Source organism: Musa acuminata, chromosome BXJ2-7 (assembly GCF_036884655.1).
Source record: "Musa acuminata AAA Group cultivar baxijiao chromosome BXJ2-7, Cavendish_Baxijiao_AAA, whole genome shotgun sequence".
Lineage (NCBI taxonomy): Eukaryota > Viridiplantae > Streptophyta > Magnoliopsida > Zingiberales > Musaceae > Musa > Musa acuminata.
The window spans coordinates 4,061,897-4,082,028 of NC_088344.1; the positions used below are offsets into that span (position 1 = coordinate 4,061,897).

Below are 20,132 nucleotides of genomic sequence, written 5' to 3' on the forward strand. Positions count from 1 at the left end.
TTTTATCTATCATCCAACTATCAACAAAACAATATTATTAGAATCTTCATGGAGGAAATAAATCAGCATGCTAGCCTTAGTCTCAAGTGGAATAAATATTGTACATACATTATTTGTTGAACTTTGAAGATAAAGTTGTTCTTGAGGTTTGCTAGCATTAGTTTTAATAGCTGGTATTACTGAGGCTGATATGCCATCAATGTCTAAAATTGAAGATTGTGTTGGCTGTATGGTCACTTGAGAGACAAAATTTATGACAGAAAAAAAGGTGCAAATAATGGTTAGGTTAGGTTTCAGCTGAACTTACAAAAGGTTCTACAAGTGTTATGTTGATAAGCACTGAAAACCTAATTGTGGTTGAACAAAGAAAGGGACCAACAAAATGATTAACATAATAATAACAGTCAGTTAGGTTACAATAATATCATGCCATGGTGGTTTTCTTGTTTGTGTATAAAACATGGATTTTTAACTCAAACATAAATATATATTATTTTTAAGACAAATTAAGACATTAAGTATGCAATCAATAGTTCAGTACTAATAATAATAATAATAATAATAATAATAATAATAATAATAATAATAATAATAATAATAATAATAATTAGTCTTGTTGTCTGAACTCAACTTGTCTTACCGTCTTAGATCATTACTTATTTTTTGAGTCATTGTACTTTTTTGCACTTAGTCTTACAAAGTATGAGTTTGTTGGTCGTTTGTTCGATCATATATTTCATTATAGTTATATAGTTTACTATATTTTAATATTTATATCTTATTTAAAAAAACAAAACCATCCATATTTTCGTGGAATTCTTGATAATATTATTTTTATTTAAACCTTCTATTTTCATAAACCATCATCCCATCTATTTAAGCCTTCTATTCTTGATAATAGTTATGAGTAGAATACATTTATATAAATAAAAATAAATAGATATTCTCGATAATTTACTCGGTCGAAATCTCATATAATTTTAAAAAGTAATTTTTGCCCATATTTGAAGTTTCGAAAGAACGTCTCCATTAACAAAAGTCAGCACTCACAAACACAAAGTCAATGTCGAACCAAAGGAACAAATCGTATCGTGGGACCCACGTGGCCTCCTAATTAGTCTTACTGGGGGTCGGGAAAGAGCGGTAACAAATAATAATAAGCGACCGGCAATTCGTACCTGTAATCCGCACAGTGACGCAGTCCCATCCGCTCATCACGGCACCGGCATTAGCGGGGCCCATCGACACCCCTTCTTCCCCCTGATCGACACGTACGTCCCCTAATCCACACCTCTTTTATTTTTATTTTTATTTAATTTAATTTAATTTAATAGAGAATAAATGAAGAAGATTAGATTTAACTTCAGAATCTTATTAAAAAAAATCATCAAAATTTTTACTAATTAAATTAATTGACACCTTCTAAAATTAGAATATATCGGATAACTAATTATTATTATTATTATTATTATTATCAGACTATATAAATATGACATGTCATCATCAAATTAAAACCCTTTGTTACTCTATCCCACAACTCCCAACCCTCCTATTTACTCAAATTACATCTTCGCTTCTTTTGTTTTCCAATAGCTTATTACCTCAAGACCGGAAGGAGAGAGAGCGAGAGAGAACTTCCTCCCCCAAACCCTATATTTTGCAGGCAGATGAGAGAGAGGAGGAAGGGATGGGATCTCGAGAGGAGGAGATTTCATGCGAGGGGGGTTGACAGAAGAGAGTGAGCACACAGCGGGGGAAAATGGCATGCGACGGTGCTGTTTCCGTTGCGTGCTCACTTCTCTTCCTGTCAGCCTTTTGTTGTTCCTTCCTTTTTTGAGCCATGCCTGGAGATGCGATCCCGTTCCCCTTCCGTGCTTATCCGTCGCCGATCTCCTCTCGGGAGCTTCGTCTCGATCCGTGCTTCGCTTCGCTTTGCTGTGCTGTCGGTCTTATCTTATCTGCCTGTCCGCCCGTCGGATTTCTCCGGGCGAAGAGAGACCGATGCTTGATGTCGTTAAATCTCTTGGCGTTGCGTGCCTAAATGGCTTCTTTTCTTAATTATTTGCCTTTGTTCAAGAAATTGTTGGTCAGATTTTTCGGATAATTAAGGAAATTGTGCAGGAGGAAGCGTGACTTTTGAGAAGGCAGGTGGGTTGGAGGGAGGGGACTGTCCGTCTCTGCGTGGGTTGGATTCGAGCGAGAGAGAGAGAGAGAGAGAGAGAGAGAGGAGAGTACACTAGGCCTCTCATTCAACAGAGTGTGCGGCCTTGACGGGAGCCACTGTTTGACACGTCCTGCCCTTCTTTCTCTTCTGTCTTCTTTGTTGTTTGCTTGCCCTTTTTTTCTCCCTCTTCCTTGTCTCTTCTTTTTTTTTTTGCCTGTTTTGGACAGGATTTGGAGTATTTCGGAAAGGAAGATGGGATGAAGCTGTAGGGATTTGTGGAGGGAAGGTGATCTCGAAGTTCATCTCTACCGTCTTCCACGGTTGCTTCACCACGTCGGAGAAAGGTTCAGTCTTGATGACACGCCATGAGTTCCCAGTATGTCTTCTTCTTCCTTCTAACTCTTTGCCCCCTTTCTTAGACCATTACCTCGCCGCACTCATCGGTCGTTGCTTTGCTGAGTTGAAGAAAGATTCATTACACGCCATGATCCGTAAGCGATGTTTCCCTGTTATGACAACCTTAGAGCATAAAGATTCCATCCTTTCCGACAGAACTGTCTCTTATTTCGGATAATGGCGCACTAGAGTTTTCTTTCTTTCTTTTCTTCTTGATGAGTAGTCGATGCTTGGTTTGGGAAGTGTTGCTCATGTTCACCATCTTCGACTTTGTTTCTCCACATGCCTTTGTTGGGCCGATGGAATGGGAAGATAAGCGGTGTTTCTTGGCATTCCCATATCTGGCATGTTGTAGGTGCTTTTGATCTTTTGTCGTTGAATCCCAGTTTGACGGTGGCATCATCGCTGCACCAGCTTACTCCACGAAAGTGTCGCTTTTGACTGGAAATAATCTGTGGTCGATATTTTTCGTTTTCTTGGCTGTCGTTCTCCCTTCTGCCCACCACTCTCTCTCTCTCTCCTCAAGGAAGGCTGTTACCACAAAACATCATTGTGCTTAGTGTTTTCTCTGTCCCCACAAGTTTTTTTCTTTATGTTTTTGTTTTGGAATATCACCTTTGCCTGTGGTCTACAATTCCTCGTGGTAGGTTGACTGATTCTTTTGAAACAATGGAAGAAGATGACTTTTCTACTGCTTTCTTCACTTTGGTGGTAGGTCTTCTGGCTAGACATTCTTCTCTTCTTCTCTTGTTGCTTCAGTTTGTTATACCACTTAAGATGGTTTATTGTTAGTCCGATGAATCAGATTATGATAATATGAATTTTTTTACAGATTACAACATAAGATTCATCATGAAATGGTGCAGTTCTTGGACCTTGTGCATTATAGGTGAAGAAGCTAAATTTAGGATCTTGAAGTATGTGTTTATTGGATCAGGGTTTTAGCTTCGAGATATGATCGTTAAAGCAAATTATTCAACTGGATTTGTCTTGATTGGATGCTTTAGCAGCAAGCAATTTCCAAGTGGAAGAGAAATGTAATAGGAATTGTTCGAATATAACAGGACCTGCCTGACCGTACAAAGATGGATCTTATTAAACTCTTGGTTGCAACACAGAAATATAGAGTTGGTATCTATAAATTCCATGCCTGTGACATGGAACACATACCTCTGAAGGAGTTTTAGAATCTTAAGGTATGCACGATGGCTCTCATCACTAGCTATGAGAAGAACCATGGAGCTCGTCCTCTTTTTACCATAATATTTTCTTGATGGCATGACAAATGGAAAGCAATGTTCTAGCTTGGATAGGTTAGTGTACTAATACACACTTATATCCCTTGTTTATGTCTGTAACCATAAAACAAAGAGGCATATATAAGGTGAATTCAAGGCCAAACATTCATATGCTCTCATTGAACTTTAACAATTGAACCTTCTCTTCTTTTAGATATCCGGATTACCTTGCTTGGATGCCATTATTGGTAGCTGGGATGCACCCCATCATGATGATTTGGATATTGTGAGTGGATAATTGCTATCCATAGGTGCAGCTATGGTAGATAAAATCTAACATGTCTTGAGACAGTCCATCCTATGAAAAATGATGTTCATGTTGTCATTTATCAAAATGAACCGGCAGTGGACCACTTGGTGCATCCAACCTCCATCTCAATATTTCTTTAGTCGGGCTATGCTTATCATGAAGCCAATAAGGTGCCACATGATTGTGCCTTTGATTCTAAATCCTTCCATGAAAGAAATCTTCTTTGTCACAGGACTTAACATAATGGAGGTCATAGTGCCAATGTTGCACTTAAGAATTAAGAATACAAGCCATAGTTTTCATACTTTTATGGGTTAATTAAATTGATCTTTTTGTGCCATCGAGCTTTGCTTATTTCAATATCCTAATTAATCTAAGAGCAGTAATATAATTTTATTTGTTTGAGATGAAGTTTCTTTTAGGTCCTCATCTTATCTGTCCTCACACTATTAATCTTATTTGACATACCTCATTTGACCGGGCCATCTGTAGGTGTGTTCTGGACTATCCTATATTAAACTGTTTTCCCTCATCATATATTTTTCTTTTCAAGTTACCCTCAGAATGATCTCATCTTTTGTAACATAATTGGTTATGATCTGTTTTGGATCATGTCTTTGATAGTTTAGTTTGTTTCGGTAAGAGGGTGATTCTCTTTTGTTCAATGTGAGTCACTGTTTACCTGAGGTGAAGTCTAAGCCATAAGACAGTTAAAATGACTTGATATTGGTTCAATTTGATTACTTTGAAGATATAATCCCCTATTCCATTGTCTAGTTTCACTTTTTCCCATCCTACAACATCCAGATGATTGTTGATGTTAACAGTGGTAGAGTCAGGCATACTATGCTTAAATGAGTCAGATTTTTAAGCATATATACATCAGATTTTTTATTTATATGCACAAAGTCAGATTTTTGACATATATGCATCAGCTTTCTTCTGCTGTACTAATGGAATATAATTTCCAGTGAATGGTGGTGACGTTAAACAAAGACTAAACAGAAGCACATCCAGCGACCACAGGTAATTACATTTGGTTACTGTCAGACAAACTTAGCATTTGGTTATTTCAATTACAATGATCTATTATCTTCTTGACAATGTTTGCTGAACAAACATTTTCTTTTGAGAAAAGGAGACCAGACAAACTAAATTTCGTATGTTAATGTTAGGAACTAGATGACATATCCAATTGGGGATCATGGGTGCATTGATAGTCCTTGAGCTTGGGATAAGACTTATTGACATGATTGTTTTAGTTTTCAGTTAATAATTTTCTTGGGTGTTGTAGAGAAAAGTGCTTCTATAGACAGATTGGTTCCATATTTGTGCACATCCCAAATGATTCCTGAGGAAACCACCAAGTAGGAGCCTACATGAGTAAGTCACCTATAATTCATGATTTTCACATGGAGATCTATTACTCGTAATGAAGGTGATGGTTTGTTTTTCTTTTTGCCAATATTCATAGTTTTGTCCTTTGGAAGATATAGTTTATGCCAACAGTTATGATCAACTTTGTATGTCTGCGTGGATTATCTAAAGGAGTCCCCACTCTTTGTTATATTGATGCAAGGTTAGACCCAAGGATTTTTTTTTTCATATGACATGTGCACATGTTGACTTGTAGATTTTTGTTGATATTGGGTTTTGAGAGATAGAAAATTTGATGTGAAACAAGAGAAAGAAAAAGAAGGGTGAGAAATAGAAGTGAAATATGAGAGAATAAAATAAAGCTCTCTTTTCGAGAGATGACTAAGAGCTAGTAGCTCAAAGATACAAAATTTGATATGGTTTCAAACTAGAATATCATATCAACCTTCCTCTCCTCTCCTTTTATAGATAGTTTGTATAGTGTATAACTCAACCACACAGTTAATAAATTATAATTTTCTAAAAATCAAGCATAAATTGTAATACATAATTAAGTTTTAATAGTCTTTACAAGGTACAAATGATTTTCTTAAAATTTGATGAGTTTGAACTTGAGAATTTATTATGTTAGAATTTGGGAGAATTCAATGCTCATTATGCACTACATCATCCTCCCTAGGTGAGAAAGAATTTTTCTAATCATTTTTTTATGATAAATTGATAAGTCTTGATTTTGAATGCAGTGTAAGTGTGAACATTGGGAGGAAGTTTAAGCATTGCCATTATCATTAATTCTCTTGAGAACTTTGCAAGGGGTTAATTTTCTTTTTTCTTTAGTCTATTGTAAATTCTTGTTAAAAAATATTCTTTTTTCAAATAGACCGAAATAAGATCTCCTCCTTCAAAGATCTTCACATGATGATGCTTATTGTTCTTTTTTTTGTTGTTGTAAACTTGGTTGCTAGCTTTAAGCTTCTTTCTGATTTCTTCATGAATTTTTGTTATGGTAATAGGTAAACCCTCTCTTTTGACTTAATAAAGGTGATTCAGGTATTTTAGTAATGTCTAGATAGGAGATAAAATATGATACTAAACAATCTCCAGTGAACAATTGATGGTAGAATGATTAATCATAGTGTTATAAGCAAATTCAACGTGAGGTAGCATAATATTTCATTGTTTTGGCTTTTTTGCAACGAAGCATCATAGTAGATTACTCAATCTTTCTTTCTACAAAGCATTGAGAACTGGTAAAAGTGTTTATGCAGCAAGGTTCTGAGTTTATCCTTTTGAGGTTTGACACAATTTGCATCACTTCCTATAACATGTAATTTCTTAGCATATTGTAGGCCAAAAATATTTTGCTTTGATAAGGACTATTTTGTCTCTCTCAAAAGGATATCTCAATCCACAAATTATAGTCTTTTGATAATATGTTCTCTCAGAAAATATTTAGGAATATAAAGTTGAGTTTTACAAAAGAGAAAACCATCTTCGATAATATAATGTTCATTATGACTCCTAATGCATAACTTTTATATTTTACAAAAATCTTCATGATTAAGGTAAGTACTTCTTATTGTATTAAATTATTTTTAGTTGAGCACACATAGTATTGGGATGCGCCAATTGTTGACTAAGAGCATCTACTATTTATTACGTATTCTATTTTTATGCTCTAAAATAAATTATACTCTTGTAAAAATATTAATCATCTTGAATATTATTTATCGAGATTTGCATGAGGATTTATATATTAAGAGCTTCTTGATCAGAATTTAAGATTTTCTTTGAATTAAATAGGGTCTCTAATGTCCAAGTGCTTGAATAATAGCATAATATTCAATATCATAAGTTGAATAGTTCTTTCTAAGATTTTACTAAAGAATATAAGTGGTTGCCTTCTTGGTTAAGTACTCCACAAATACCCACATGAGAGATATCACAACCAACTTCAAATATTTTAGAAAAATCCGATAATGCAAGAAGGGGAGCAGTTAATAATTTCACCCTTTATGGTTCAAAATTATTGTTTGCCTCGGTGTTCACTGAGACACTCCTTTCTTTATACAATTAATCAAAGGGTTACAATAGTGCTAAATTTTGAATAAATCGATGATGAAAGGATGCCAACGTATGAAAACTTCGAACATCTTGTAAGGTTGTTGGTGTTGGGCAACTTTGAATAATTTTAATCTTCTCATGAATGAGCACTTATTGAAATTTACATATAGCTTTTTTTTTTCTTTTAAGGTTGATAGGAATAAGGTTCATTGTACCGTGGTACACCACCTAGTACGAACGGTATGTAGTGGTCTGATAGGGGATTGATATGCGGATCATCCTATATCGAGCATTACATGTTATATGACCCCGTATTGAGCGATGTGGGGTCCATATCGGTAATGGTTCGATTTTGACCATTACTAATTAAAGGCTGAGATTATCTTATTTCAAATAGTCCTTCCCCCTTTTTTAACTTATTTTAACACATAGCAAAGCTCATCATATTTACAACTGTCGTATTATGGATAATCTTACGGCCAACAACAGGGTGGAGATAGTTGGTCACTCTTCTTCGAGTAGTAGTATGATGATCAATCTTATGATATGGAGTGGTAGATTAGTGATGAAAATAGAACTTCTAATATTCTCTATTCTTCGCACTAATACATGCGACAATCATCTCATAATCTTCTCGGACACATGTGATTCATGATGATTAAACTACAACCATCATGACATTGTTGTATTAATGAGATACAATGTATCAATATACTTTGTTGTGGGATCAATTTCAAGATTGGGTCTTGAAAGTTGTTGAATCTTGGAAGTTTTTTTCACAAAGTATGCAATACCGTACCGTATCGGTGTTTCGAGGTTGGCTTGGTATGGTACGGTACCGGCATACCGAGCGGTACACCAGGGCATACCGAACGGTACACCAGGACTTACCGAGCGATTTCCTCTTACTGCAGCACTGTACCGAATGGTAGCACTGTAGCACAATCGCACGGTCCGTTCGGTAGCGGATGGTCCGCGTACCGGTATGCCATCGGACCGGTACGTACCACCCGTACCGGGTGGTATCATTCGAAATTGCATACCATGGTTTTTCATTCATCCCTTGGTTTCATATAAATTTGGTGACAACATCTTCTTTGAATAATTTTGGAGAAAAATTATGCGCCAACAAGAATATCAAATATATCCTCCACACGTGGAATAGGGAATCTATACTTGATAGTGATTTGGTTGATAGCTCGACTATCAACGCACATCGGCTAAGTTTCATCCTTCTTTGGAGTTAATAGAACCAGAACGATGCATAGGCTCAAAATTTTCTAAATATAACCTTGGTGTAGTAGGTCCATAACTTGTCTATTCAACTCTTCATGTTCTTTAGGACTCATCCGATAGTGAGATTTGTTTAGCAAGATTATTCTTAAAATTAGAACAATTCGATGTTGAATGTCTAGAAGAGAAGGTAGGCACTAGGAAATTCTTCAAAGCTAATGTCTTTAAATTTTGGCTACATGTGTTATTTAGCAACTAACATAAATGCAACTTCATTTTCTCTTTTAAACTTATTTAAGGTGAGGAAGTTATTTTCCTATCTTTGGGTTAAAGGTGTGGGAGCAAACTCCTCTTTCCATAGCAAAAGCACAATTCTAACTTCATTTAATTTAAAAGTATAGGTGTTCTTTCTATCGGATAACACACCTATTATGTTCCCATGGTCTTCCCAAGAGTATATGGTTAATATCCATTAGTATTACATCACACCACACATTATCTTTTTGTTTTTGCCTATTGAAAAGAAAAATAGGCATAATTTACTCACTCGTACCTCATTGCTATTTTTGAATTATGCAATCTGATATGGTTTTGGATGTGGTCGTATCTTTTGCTTGAGCTTGTCTATCATATCTCGAGACAATATTTTCACAACTGCCACCATTAATAACAAAATAATTGCCTTGAGACTTGTAGCATGTCTTAAATATTATTTCATTTTTATTCTTCATTAGAATTATCTCGAGTAGCAAACGCTCTATGAATTATCAAACATTCATTTTCTTTGGGTGCAATTTCTTTAGAAACCTCCTCGAGGTCTTCATCATATTTTGGTTCTCTAAGATCTTTAAGTTGTTCATTGGCATTTTCTTTTTTTTGGCAAAGTTGATGTGTGCATCAGCTTATCTATTTGGGCACTCTAATACCCAACTTATTTGCATATGAAGTAGGAATGTGACTAGTGCGAATAAATTGTCCTTCATGACCGGTAGGAGTTAGCTTAGATGCATTTTTTATGATTTTGCTAGTTTTTGATCCACTAGCATTATAACAAGTTTTGTTTCAACTTTTAGTGCTAATTGATAAGTATCATATAACCTCCGATTGTTACATCTTCACTACATCCCGAATCATAGCTCATAGGCTGCCAACATATATTATAATGAGTTGTTTTTTCATCTTATAATCTTATTAGACCATCAATTTGTAGAATTCTTTAGTGTAGTCGATGATGGTTTTGCTAGCTTGTTATAGATTGCTAAATTGTAAAAACAGAGTTTGAACATAATGAAATGGAAGAAAATTCTCATGGAGAAGAGATTTCATCTTTGTCCAAGATAAAAATCTTGATCTTTCCTCTCTGAAGATGCATATTTTGCACCTTATCCTATCATATTAAAGTATAATATCGAAGTCTTGTAGTAATTCATTTTACTTATGGTCTTCTTGTACTCAAAGAATTTCTCAACGACACTAAGCTAATAAAAACTTTCAGGTTGAAGTTGACCATGGAACTCCGATAAGTAAATCTTGATGTTGTCATTTGCACGGAGAAACCTCTCCATGGATGAGTCTCCTAGAACTTCTCTAGATGGAAAATGATTCACGTCTTTGAATTTATCATTGTATAACCATAGCTTGAGTCTCTAGAGCCATGGATTTTTTGACGCTCAAGGTGCATGGTAAGCTCAATTTATCTTCACAGTGCTTCGATTTATGCATCCCTTTTATCTCTATTTGGTTGCATCATTCATTCACCATGTTACCCTTGTCTTTTCCGGTTGTCATAAGAAGAAAGAATTCCATTGGCATAGGAAGACTTTGACACCAAATAATGTGAATCAAGAGGAAGAAAAGATAAGGGGATGAGAAAAAGAAGTGAAATATGAGAGAATAAAAGAGAACTCTGTCTTTTTAAGAGATGACTAAGATTAGTAGTTCAAAGATACAAAAGTTTGATATGGTTTCAAATACTAAATACCCTACTAATTTTCCTCTCCTCCCCTTTTATATGGTTTGTGCATTAAATCATTCAGCCACCTAGTTAATTGATCATAATTTTCTAAAAGTCAAGTACAAATTATAATACATCAATAATTCTTGATGCTTTGTACTTGGTGATCGAGAGCTTTAATAGTTTTTGCAAGATACAAACCATCTTCTTTAAATCAATAACTTGAGAATTTATTATGTTGAAATTTAGGAGAATTAAATACTCATCATGCACTGCATCATCCCATAATCCAGGCATTTGATAAACTTGGAGCGAGTATCAACAACTCAAATCTTTCCCATGTAAATTGTAGTAAAACTGCTTTAAGCAAACATGAACTTCTTTACTAAACAATGAATTCAAATCAATGCAACTGTAGAGATGTTATATAAATGCTTCAGATCCAGACATCATATGCAACTTTCTTTTGTCATCAGTTATTGGAGTTTCATTTGAATTGCTCAAATTATTTATTCTTTCATGTGACATCCACTTCTACTATTGAACAATATTGGTTTAAATTATTCTATTGAATTTGCTGTTATGATTTAACTTGTGTCTGGCAAGTTTCGGCTTATATTGATCAATTTCATTGGTCTCAATACCTTTCACTGGCTGTGGTTGAAAATGACCAGTTTTGATTGTATGAGCCTATATTAATTAGAGAGCTATGGATCTTGGTATTCACATCCCAATTTGTTTTTCTTTCAGACACAAATCCTTTTTTTAATCACTTATGACTCTCCTGGTTTTAAGTTTATTTCTTCATTGTTCTCCAGTATTCTTAACTTTTATGTCAATATGTATCACCGATTAACCTATACAATAATTCTCTGTAGTCTTTTGCAATTCTAGTTTGATGATATTTTTAATGCATATTGCATTATCAATTTCGACGGAAGGGTTAAGTTGCTTGTTTCAATTCTTAATTCTGTAGTTGGAATTTCATGACAAAATTTATTAATCCATAATCTTAGTTTCTGAACACATAGCAACTGTGTGTACATGATTATTAACCAATACTGTCGCCTAATATGTTAAATCTCTTCTCTTGTGTTTTTCTTTTCCAAAATTTATGAATGTCTATAAATATTTGGGACTTCAATTGTGAGTTTGATGTCAAAAGTGTCACAAATGATATAAATTATAAATATAAAAATTTTAGCAGTCAAACAAATTCCTTGTTTCATCTGCCCTGGTTCTGCACTCTATGCATCAGCAGATCTCCAAAGTACCCAAGAAAAATGTCAACACCATATAATGGTTTTTTGGCATTCCATAAAGGTTTTAGGTGTCAAATTCATACTGATTAAGAGCGTGACATTATCATAACAATTTTATACTGCAATCATCAGAGGTGGAATTAATACTGGTCATATTCACTCCTAAAATATTAAACGAAACCAAGTATTAGTCTACATAGAGAGACCAGTCTGTTCTACCCTTGTGAAGATTGAGAAGTTCACATGGCTCTTGGTGTAGATCCACCTTTGCTGGCCAGGTTTTATGTTCATGCAATTGAAATGGCTGGTGATGCAGAGCTTGTGATTCCATCCTTGCTTTATATAAACTTGCATTTGAAGAAAGGTGATTTGTAGTCTGATTGTTCAAGTTGCACAGCTATCAGATTGATGAAATAGGAATTCATTTCCACTGTATATTATTAATTTATCGTCAACCTTGCATTATGTAATGGTCACATAAAAGGTTTCAATTTTTCTTGCACTCTAGATAGCATCACAAGTCTCCTTCTATCAACCTTCCATATACTAATATGACAGAATCAGGAAGGAGAAGTACCTATTGTCTAGAATCAAGAATTAAGGAATTATTTTCAACAAGACATTGAAGACTTTATCTTCTGTAGGTTTAGATCTAGCCATTACCCAAGTCCAACTGAGTTAAAATAGAATTATCTAAGTTCTGGCACTGAGACCCAAAATAAATCTTGTTTCAATAAAATTTGTGGTGTAACTTTTAACTATCATGTCTGGATCAATGCTAGAATCCATGTATGAACATTCTAATGTAGTGATGTTAAAATATTATTCACTAATATAATTGAGCAACGGTACCTCTGAACTTATTTGGCTAGCCAACCCATCTATTGTTTAAGCATCATCCACCGAAGTTCTAATATGTGCCCAATTGGCAGAACGCATAATCATTCCGGATAATCCTTCTTTTTGTTTGAACATCTGTTTTGTCAGCTATCACCTGCCATTTTCTAATATGAAAATTATTTATGTACAGTGATTAGGGTTCTCGGATGCTTAGTTCATTACAATACCATCCCATACATTTAGGGCTTTACCATACTGTATTAGTTAAGGTGCCTGCACATTTTGTATGCAAACTTTCATGCTTGCTGTAGGTATTTACCATGCTAGTGATTTCAGGGACAGTATAGAGGTATTTAACATACACTTGTCAGTCTATTATAATTCATTTGGTTCAATTTCTGGTGCCTTTCTGTCAGTATGAATGGTATATTGGGATGTCCTCAGTAGAAAAATATTATGCTAATTGCATGTTATTATATCACTGGAAATTTTGTGATACGGAAGCTACATCAAGTGCTTGCCATGAGTACAGCATTTTTATTTTAGAAAAGTTTTACCTGTTGTCTAAATCTCTAATTTGTACTTTTCATTATATGGCTATTGTGTTTCTCTGTGTATGTACATGCAAAGCCTGAGGACTTTCAAATTCTGAAGTGCTTATACCAACTACTGTGTGCTTTCCTATATGAGTTACCTAACTTTTGTTCTTTGTAGGATTGAGTTCTCCACTGGGTCATGCAGGATATGAGAAAGGCATCAAGGGAGTAAACTTATAGGTTTGTCTGGAAACTTGATCCTCTCAGTTAACACTGACCGTTTATCCTTTACATGCTGTACGCTTTCGTATACCAACAATCGACCTTTTGTACTTTGTAGAATTGTGTTCGTCGCTAGGACTTGCCGAACATGTTAAAGTCATCAAGGAAGTAAATCCTATTGATAGTTAACTTAAAACATAACATTAATATATACCGGCACAGTTATGAAAGCCAAACCTAAAGAACAAGTTGGATGGTTCTTCATGAAGGTTTAGATAGAATGTTAGATCTATGTTATGCTGTAAATAGAAGGAATTACAATGAAAATTAATTCTACAACATATGCGAATTTGTTCATGTATGTTTGAACTATTTTTTTCAATGATCATCATCAAGGAAGCCATTGTTTCCAATTTAGTGGAACCTGAACGGTCGTTCAAATACAACTTTCATTCTGTCTCCGATGTTTGCAGGCGTAAAACTGTACATTGACTGACATGAATATCATACACTCTGCCGCCCCTTTTATTCTGTTTCTGGAAAACTATATGTCATCTTTCTAGTTTCGCATGTAATTAACAACTCAAGGCTGGTTATATCAGAATCATAGCATGAGAACAATTCTATTTGTGATTATAAGGATAAAGTCTGACTGATATGTTTCTGTTTTGGCGATTCGTGTTGCAAATCTTGCCACTTGTGATAAAATTAATATTTTGAACCGAGCAACCACCTGATCTTCATAAGTGTAGATAATTTTTTTCCTTGTATTTGAGTTTCCAACGATTCCATATTTGCAAAAGGAATCAGTTCGAGCGTCTTGGTGTCTCTGATTTATCGGCGAACCGCAGAAAACAATGTGAATTAATCATTATATGCTCCAAAACCTGGCCAGTCCGAGATTATGATCAGTTTCATTTCATCAAATTGGATTTAGTTCCGTTTGTTCTGATTAGTTTCACTAGATTGAATTCATCCTCCGTAGATATTGTCATGACTTTGCATTTCTTTGGGATGTTTAAATTTGCCACTTGTTGTCTATTTTTGTACCTTTGTTGTATCTGTCGTAATACGCAAATTGCAAGAAAGAATTGCAACTCAACCAAAATCATTGTTGTAGCTATTTATCAGAGCAAACTAAATCACACCAATTCTATGTGTCAGTTCACTACCCTGACAAAGTATTTTATTCTTGGTAGTGCCAAATTACCTAGTGTTTCTCTTCACTGTATCGTCTTCTTTAGATATAGTGCTGTCAAGTATCAGCTTGAAGAACAAGGGAAGTATCATAAATCCCAGATACGGAGATAGCGCAATAACAAAATTCTCTTTCTACATGGTTCTGCAGGTAAAGCTCGTTCTGCCAGTATATTGCTCTTACATGTTGCCTTCCTTAGGCTTCCTTTTCCCTTTTATATGCACCTCTTCCCAGCACTCGGTCATCTCATATGTGAATGGTAACATGCGATGCTTCACAAATTTTCCGAGTATTGTAGATTTGACATTGATCCCAAAGAATTCTATTGCCCGATCTTGCTGAATTTATAAAAAAGTAGATTTGGAGAAAACTACATTCTACTTTGCTCATGTTTGAATGTAACTTGTAATATCCAACCTTTATTTTTCTCTAAAGCATAATTCTGCGGTTGCATATTACTTGATATGATTATGTTTTGTTATCGGATTAAAATTTATGCTTGAGTTTTTTCTTTCAGAATATGGTTTTAAAAATCAGAGAATCACAAACATGACATGTTCCATTTACAGATTGTCAAAATTTTCTCCGGTTGGTGGCTTGGAACTTTTGAATTCACAATCTAGCATGGATGGAAACATGGTTTGTTGGCTGATTGATTCCTTTTGGTCTATCCCCACCGAAATGGTGTTGATCTTTAGCTTCTTCCTCCCCCACTTTCTTTTTAGGATTTGCATCTATCGTCAGTGTTCTTTGGCTGCTGCAGTAACTATACATTGATTTTGAATTGTTGCAGCAGCGGACGGTAGAGATGTCAACTGATCTATCGACGAGAATACCGATCGCACAGCCATCAACTCTGGTCCTCAAAGTGTCGTGTGTGAGAAGAAGGCCAAGCTTTAGGCTGCGCAAGCACGGAGGTACGTACGTTTGGGATGTCGGTGGCGTCGGGCTCAGAACTTTTATGGTGCGTTTGATGTTTGCGAAGCGGGCGGCGGAGCGGTGGAAGCTACGTTACGGTGCTCACGAGGGCGGGAAACACTGTTTGCTGTTTGGCTTTCGTACACCTTAGTACAACTCCGGTACGCCCCTTTCACTCACCTCCTTGTGGTTGGGTCTCGCTCCACAGGAAGATATCAACACATCACCATTCAACACCCTGTGTTCTTGCTGAATGCATTAGATGTTCATGTAGCAGGTAGGATTGTAGTGTTTGTATGATTGTGTGTTGGTGCTGTTTGCAAGGATTACTTCACTTCTGGTATTTGTGTGGATCATGGATCGGTTGTAATAACGCAACCGGTAGACTTGGATTGTCTTGGTTCTATTACATTGCCAAGTAATTAGAATCCAACGACGGCACTGTTTGGATTTGGGTGTCTCAGATTTCCCCCAAACACATGCTTTGAGCTTCTAACGTGATTGTTTGATGTTTGTGCCTTAAAATACCAAATGCAGTAATAGTTTCCGACTCGAACACCTTTGGTTTCACTTCCCTTGATTTATTACCCATCTCTTGATTATAATTGCTGATCCCTCTCTCTCTCTCTCTCTCTCTCTCTCTATTTCTCTTCTCTCATGTGATAGAAAGACAGAGGTATCACTTGTCGTGCTCTTTCGCAGGACAAAAGGCTGCAGCTGCGCCCGTGTTGTCCTTGTCGTCTTTGCATAAGCCTCCATGTCGAGACAACCATGAGCTCCCACGCTCTGCCCAAAAGAACAAAAAAGCTCCATTTTTTCCGAGCTCAGAGGCGCCAGCGGAGGCTTGGGACCTCGAGGTGCTTCAAAGATGGAGTTTTTTTGATGTCTAAAGGTTGCCACTTCATCGTCCTAAGAAGGTGTGCCTCCTTTTGAGTTAGCAGAGAGAGTTTGGAGGCAAGGAGGAAGGAAGAGGAAAAGCCAAATTCTTCTCTCAGCCTTTCCCGCCGATGGGCACCGGCGTCTTTGCCTTCTCCTTGATCATTTCTCTGCTGCTGAGGTGCTTGGCCTCGCAGCATCCGAACAACACGGATGCCTTCGTCGTCTCTGATTTCTTCCGGAAGATGAAGGTGGCGCCTTCCTCTGCCGAAGGCAGTTCTTCCCGAGTCTGTTCATGGCGAGGCGTCTCCTGCGACGGCCAGGAGAGGGTCGTCAGCTTGGTGGCTTCCGGCTTCGGCTTCTCCGGTCCTATCCCTGAATCCACCATCGGTAAGCTCAGCGAGCTCCGGGTCTTGGATCTCAGCCACAACAACATCACCGGGCTGTCTTTGGACTTCGCGGAACCGGGTAGCTCGCTCAGGAGCCTCAACCTCTCCTGGAACAAGATCACGGGGCCGCTTCCGAGCAACCTCGGCAACTTCAAGCTCATGGAAAGCCTCGACCTCTCGCACAACTGGTTCACCCGCGAGATCCCGTCGCAGGTGGGCTCGCTGTCGAGCTTGGTGGTCCTCAATCTCAGCAGAAACTTATTGGAGGCGAGCATTCCCGTTGCGATTCTTGGATGCACCTCTCTGGTCGCGATCGATCTTTCTCACAATCGATTAAGCGGGAGTTTGCCTGGTGGATTTGGTGTTGCCTTCAAGAACCTAAGCACTCTGGATCTTTCCGAAAACGAGATCAGTGGGAAGATGCCGGATTTATCCGGGTTGGATTCGATCACCTATCTCAATCTTTCGGGCAATCTTTTGCAAGAACTGGCCCTCGGGGTGTTCCGGGATCCACTGCAGGTGATGGACCTGAGCCGCAACCAGTTTCATGGCCTCATCTCTCAAGTACATCACAGCTCCGTCTCCAGTTGGTCTTCTCTGGTTTATCTTGACATGTCGATGAACGAACTCACCGGGTACTTCTTCCCTGGTCTGGAGGACTTGAGTTCACTAAGGCATCTTAATCTCGCATTTAACAAGTTCTCTAGCCAGGAGTTTCATCTCCTAGAAATGCCATCTTCCCTGGAGTACCTGAACTTGTCGAAAGCCAATCTCACCGGCCAAATTCCGCCTCGGATCTCTCGGTTGCTTAACATGAAGGTATTGGACCTTTCCCGGAATCATATTACCGGCAACATACCTGAGCTAAGCACCAAGAACCTGCAAGGGATAGATCTTTCGGTGAACAATCTCACAGGCGAAATCCCAAAGTCCTTGCAGCAGAAGCTACCCGTGATGGAAAATTTCAACTTCTCCTTCAACAACCTTACTTATTGTGGTATGAAATTTTCACCTGAAACACTGGAATCATCATTCATCGGGTCACAGAGTGACTGCCCCATTGCAGTTAACCCGGATGGTATTGGATCTGTGGATAACAAACACAAGGATCTCAAGTTAGGATTGGCTTTGGCTTTGTCACTGTTCTTTTTGTTAGCAGGGTTGATCAGCCTCGCCCTGGCTCTTCGAAAGAGGACGCCATCGTGGACAGTCAAGCAACCGTCATACCGGGAGGAACAGAACATTTCTGGCCCCTTCTACTTTCAGACGGATTCGACAACTTGGGTTGCCGACGTCAAGCTTGCTACCTCTGTCCCTGTTGTCATCTTCGAGAAGCCGTTACTGAACTTTACCTTTGCTGACCTCTTGAGTGCGACATCCGATTTCGACAAAGGAACCTTGTTGGCTGAAGGAAGGTATGGACCTGTCTACCGAGGATTTCTACCTGGAGGCATTCATGTAGCCATGAAGGTTTTGGTTCATGGATCAATGGTGACAGATCAGGAAGCTGCGAAAGAGCTCGAGCGACTTGGTCAGATCAAACACCCCAATTTAGTGTCCTTAACCGGTTACTGTTTGGCTGGGGATCAAAGGATTGCTATATATGATTACATGGAGAACGGAAACCTACAGAATCTACTCCATGATTTACCACTGGGCCTGCAATCGACCGAAGATTGGACCAGTGATACATGGGAACAAGATAATGCTGGCATACAGAGTATTACCACTGAAGGAATGACAACTTGGAGATTCAGACACAAAATTGCAATAGGCGCTGCAAGGGCATTGGCATTTCTTCACCATGGATGTTTCCCTCCAATAGTTCACAGAGATGTGAAGGCAAGTAGCATTTATATTGATTCGGCGATGGAGTCTAGGTTAGCTGACTTTGGATTATCAAGTATAGTGGGGAATATCATGGAGGGTGATATGTCGCGAGGATCACCGGGTTACACTCCTCCGGAATTCTCTGAGTTAGAAAACACATTGGCAACTACAAAAACCGATGTTTATGGATTTGGGGTTGTGCTGTTCGAGCTTATTACAGGGAAGAAACCGATTGGAGATGAATACTCCGAAGACAAGGAGATTACTTTGGTCCATTGGGCAAGGGATCTGGTGAGGAGAAATGAGTACTCGAGATTGATTGATCCAAAGATTCGTGAAACAGGACCAGAGAAACAAATGGAGGAAGCACTAAGAATTGCTTATCTATGTACAGCCGACTTGCCACCGAAGAGGCCATCCATGCACCAGATTGTTGGTCTCCTCAAGGATATCGAACCTGTCACTATTATGCATTGAATCGTAGAATTCAGTTCAGGTGTATACTGGTCTCGAGCTAATTCTTGGCTAATATGGTTCACAGTACATCATGACAACGTAGTACGATGGAAATGCTCAGGTCATATTCTCTTAACTTCTTATAACTTGGTTTCTCTCTAAAACCATAAAAGTAGCTTCTGTGCCTGCCTTCAAAATTTGTAGCAGAGCAACTTGCAGAGTTGCTGTATTATCCTTTGTATCTTTTGTCAATGAAACACTGCTGTTTTAATGTCAAGTGTGAGCTGCTGACTATTAATCTTGACATGGTTAGGTTGCAATGCTGATAGCTTTTGTTCAATAAATGTTCCTTATCGGCACACAAGGTGTCGACACTTGTCATGAATTAATAATATAAAAGATGTTTCAAGACCTTGATCAGCATACTTTAAACATCCTATGCAGTGTTATAGTTGCAATTTATATGTTGTCTTTCCACACAACAGCTTGTATACTGTTTTCTCTGTGATTCAGCAGTCAATGCAGAACTGCTTTTGATTGGTAGGCAATTCTGGAAGATGCTTTCCTCCTACCCTATATGATGTGTTGTCTTCTCCTTTGAGAAGGATTAGGTAGGAGACCTCATGTCTGGTTTGACCTCATCATTTCTTAGGAGCAGGTTGGCACTGTCTAAGAATTAGGAGTACCTGATTCATCCTTGCCTTCCCCTACTCTTTGAATCCTTTTCCTCGTCTCATATTTTCTTTTTCCCCTACATAAACATGTAGTATGTGAAACAAACCAAGATAGGGCAAATCTTACGATGCAGATCCTATGAAAACAAGCAAATACTTGATTTGACTTAATGGTTTAATAAGTTAATAGATCAA

General features: G+C 37.6%; 1 protein-coding gene across 17 annotated transcripts; it reads left to right on the forward strand.

Annotated features, from left to right (window-relative positions):
• Positions 1–1,569: 1,569 nt before the first annotated feature.
• On the forward strand, positions 1,570–19,567 carry LOC135582020 (probable LRR receptor-like serine/threonine-protein kinase At2g24230). Of its 17 annotated transcripts, XM_065116212.1 has the most exons (11): positions 1,570–2,508; positions 2,584–2,655; positions 3,208–3,271; positions 3,393–3,756; positions 5,080–5,134; positions 10,278–10,464; positions 13,553–13,614; positions 14,841–14,944; positions 15,364–15,433; positions 15,588–15,873; positions 16,415–19,567. In XM_065116212.1, the coding sequence occupies exon 11, from the start codon at positions 16,720–16,722 to the stop codon at positions 19,282–19,284; it is 2,565 nt and encodes an 854-aa protein (XP_064972284.1). In that variant the 5' UTR covers positions 1,570–2,508; positions 2,584–2,655; positions 3,208–3,271; positions 3,393–3,756; positions 5,080–5,134; positions 10,278–10,464; positions 13,553–13,614; positions 14,841–14,944; positions 15,364–15,433; positions 15,588–15,873; positions 16,415–16,719; the 3' UTR covers positions 19,285–19,567. The 17 variants fall into 17 exon arrangements, with proteins under 17 accessions (XP_064972284.1, XP_064972282.1, XP_064972287.1 ...); XM_065116218.1 differs by lacking the exon at positions 10,278–10,464 and having other exon boundaries at positions 1,571–2,508; XM_065116213.1 differs by lacking the exon at positions 3,393–3,756 and having other exon boundaries at positions 1,571–2,508.
• The last annotated feature ends 565 nt before the right edge of the window (positions 19,568–20,132 follow it).

Bases quoted from the DNA above. Each gene is read 5' to 3' on its own strand.
- LOC135582020 (XM_065116210.1), top strand. From the start codon at position 16,720: ATGGGCACCGGCGTCTTTGCCTTCTCCTTGATCATTTCTCTGCTGCTG.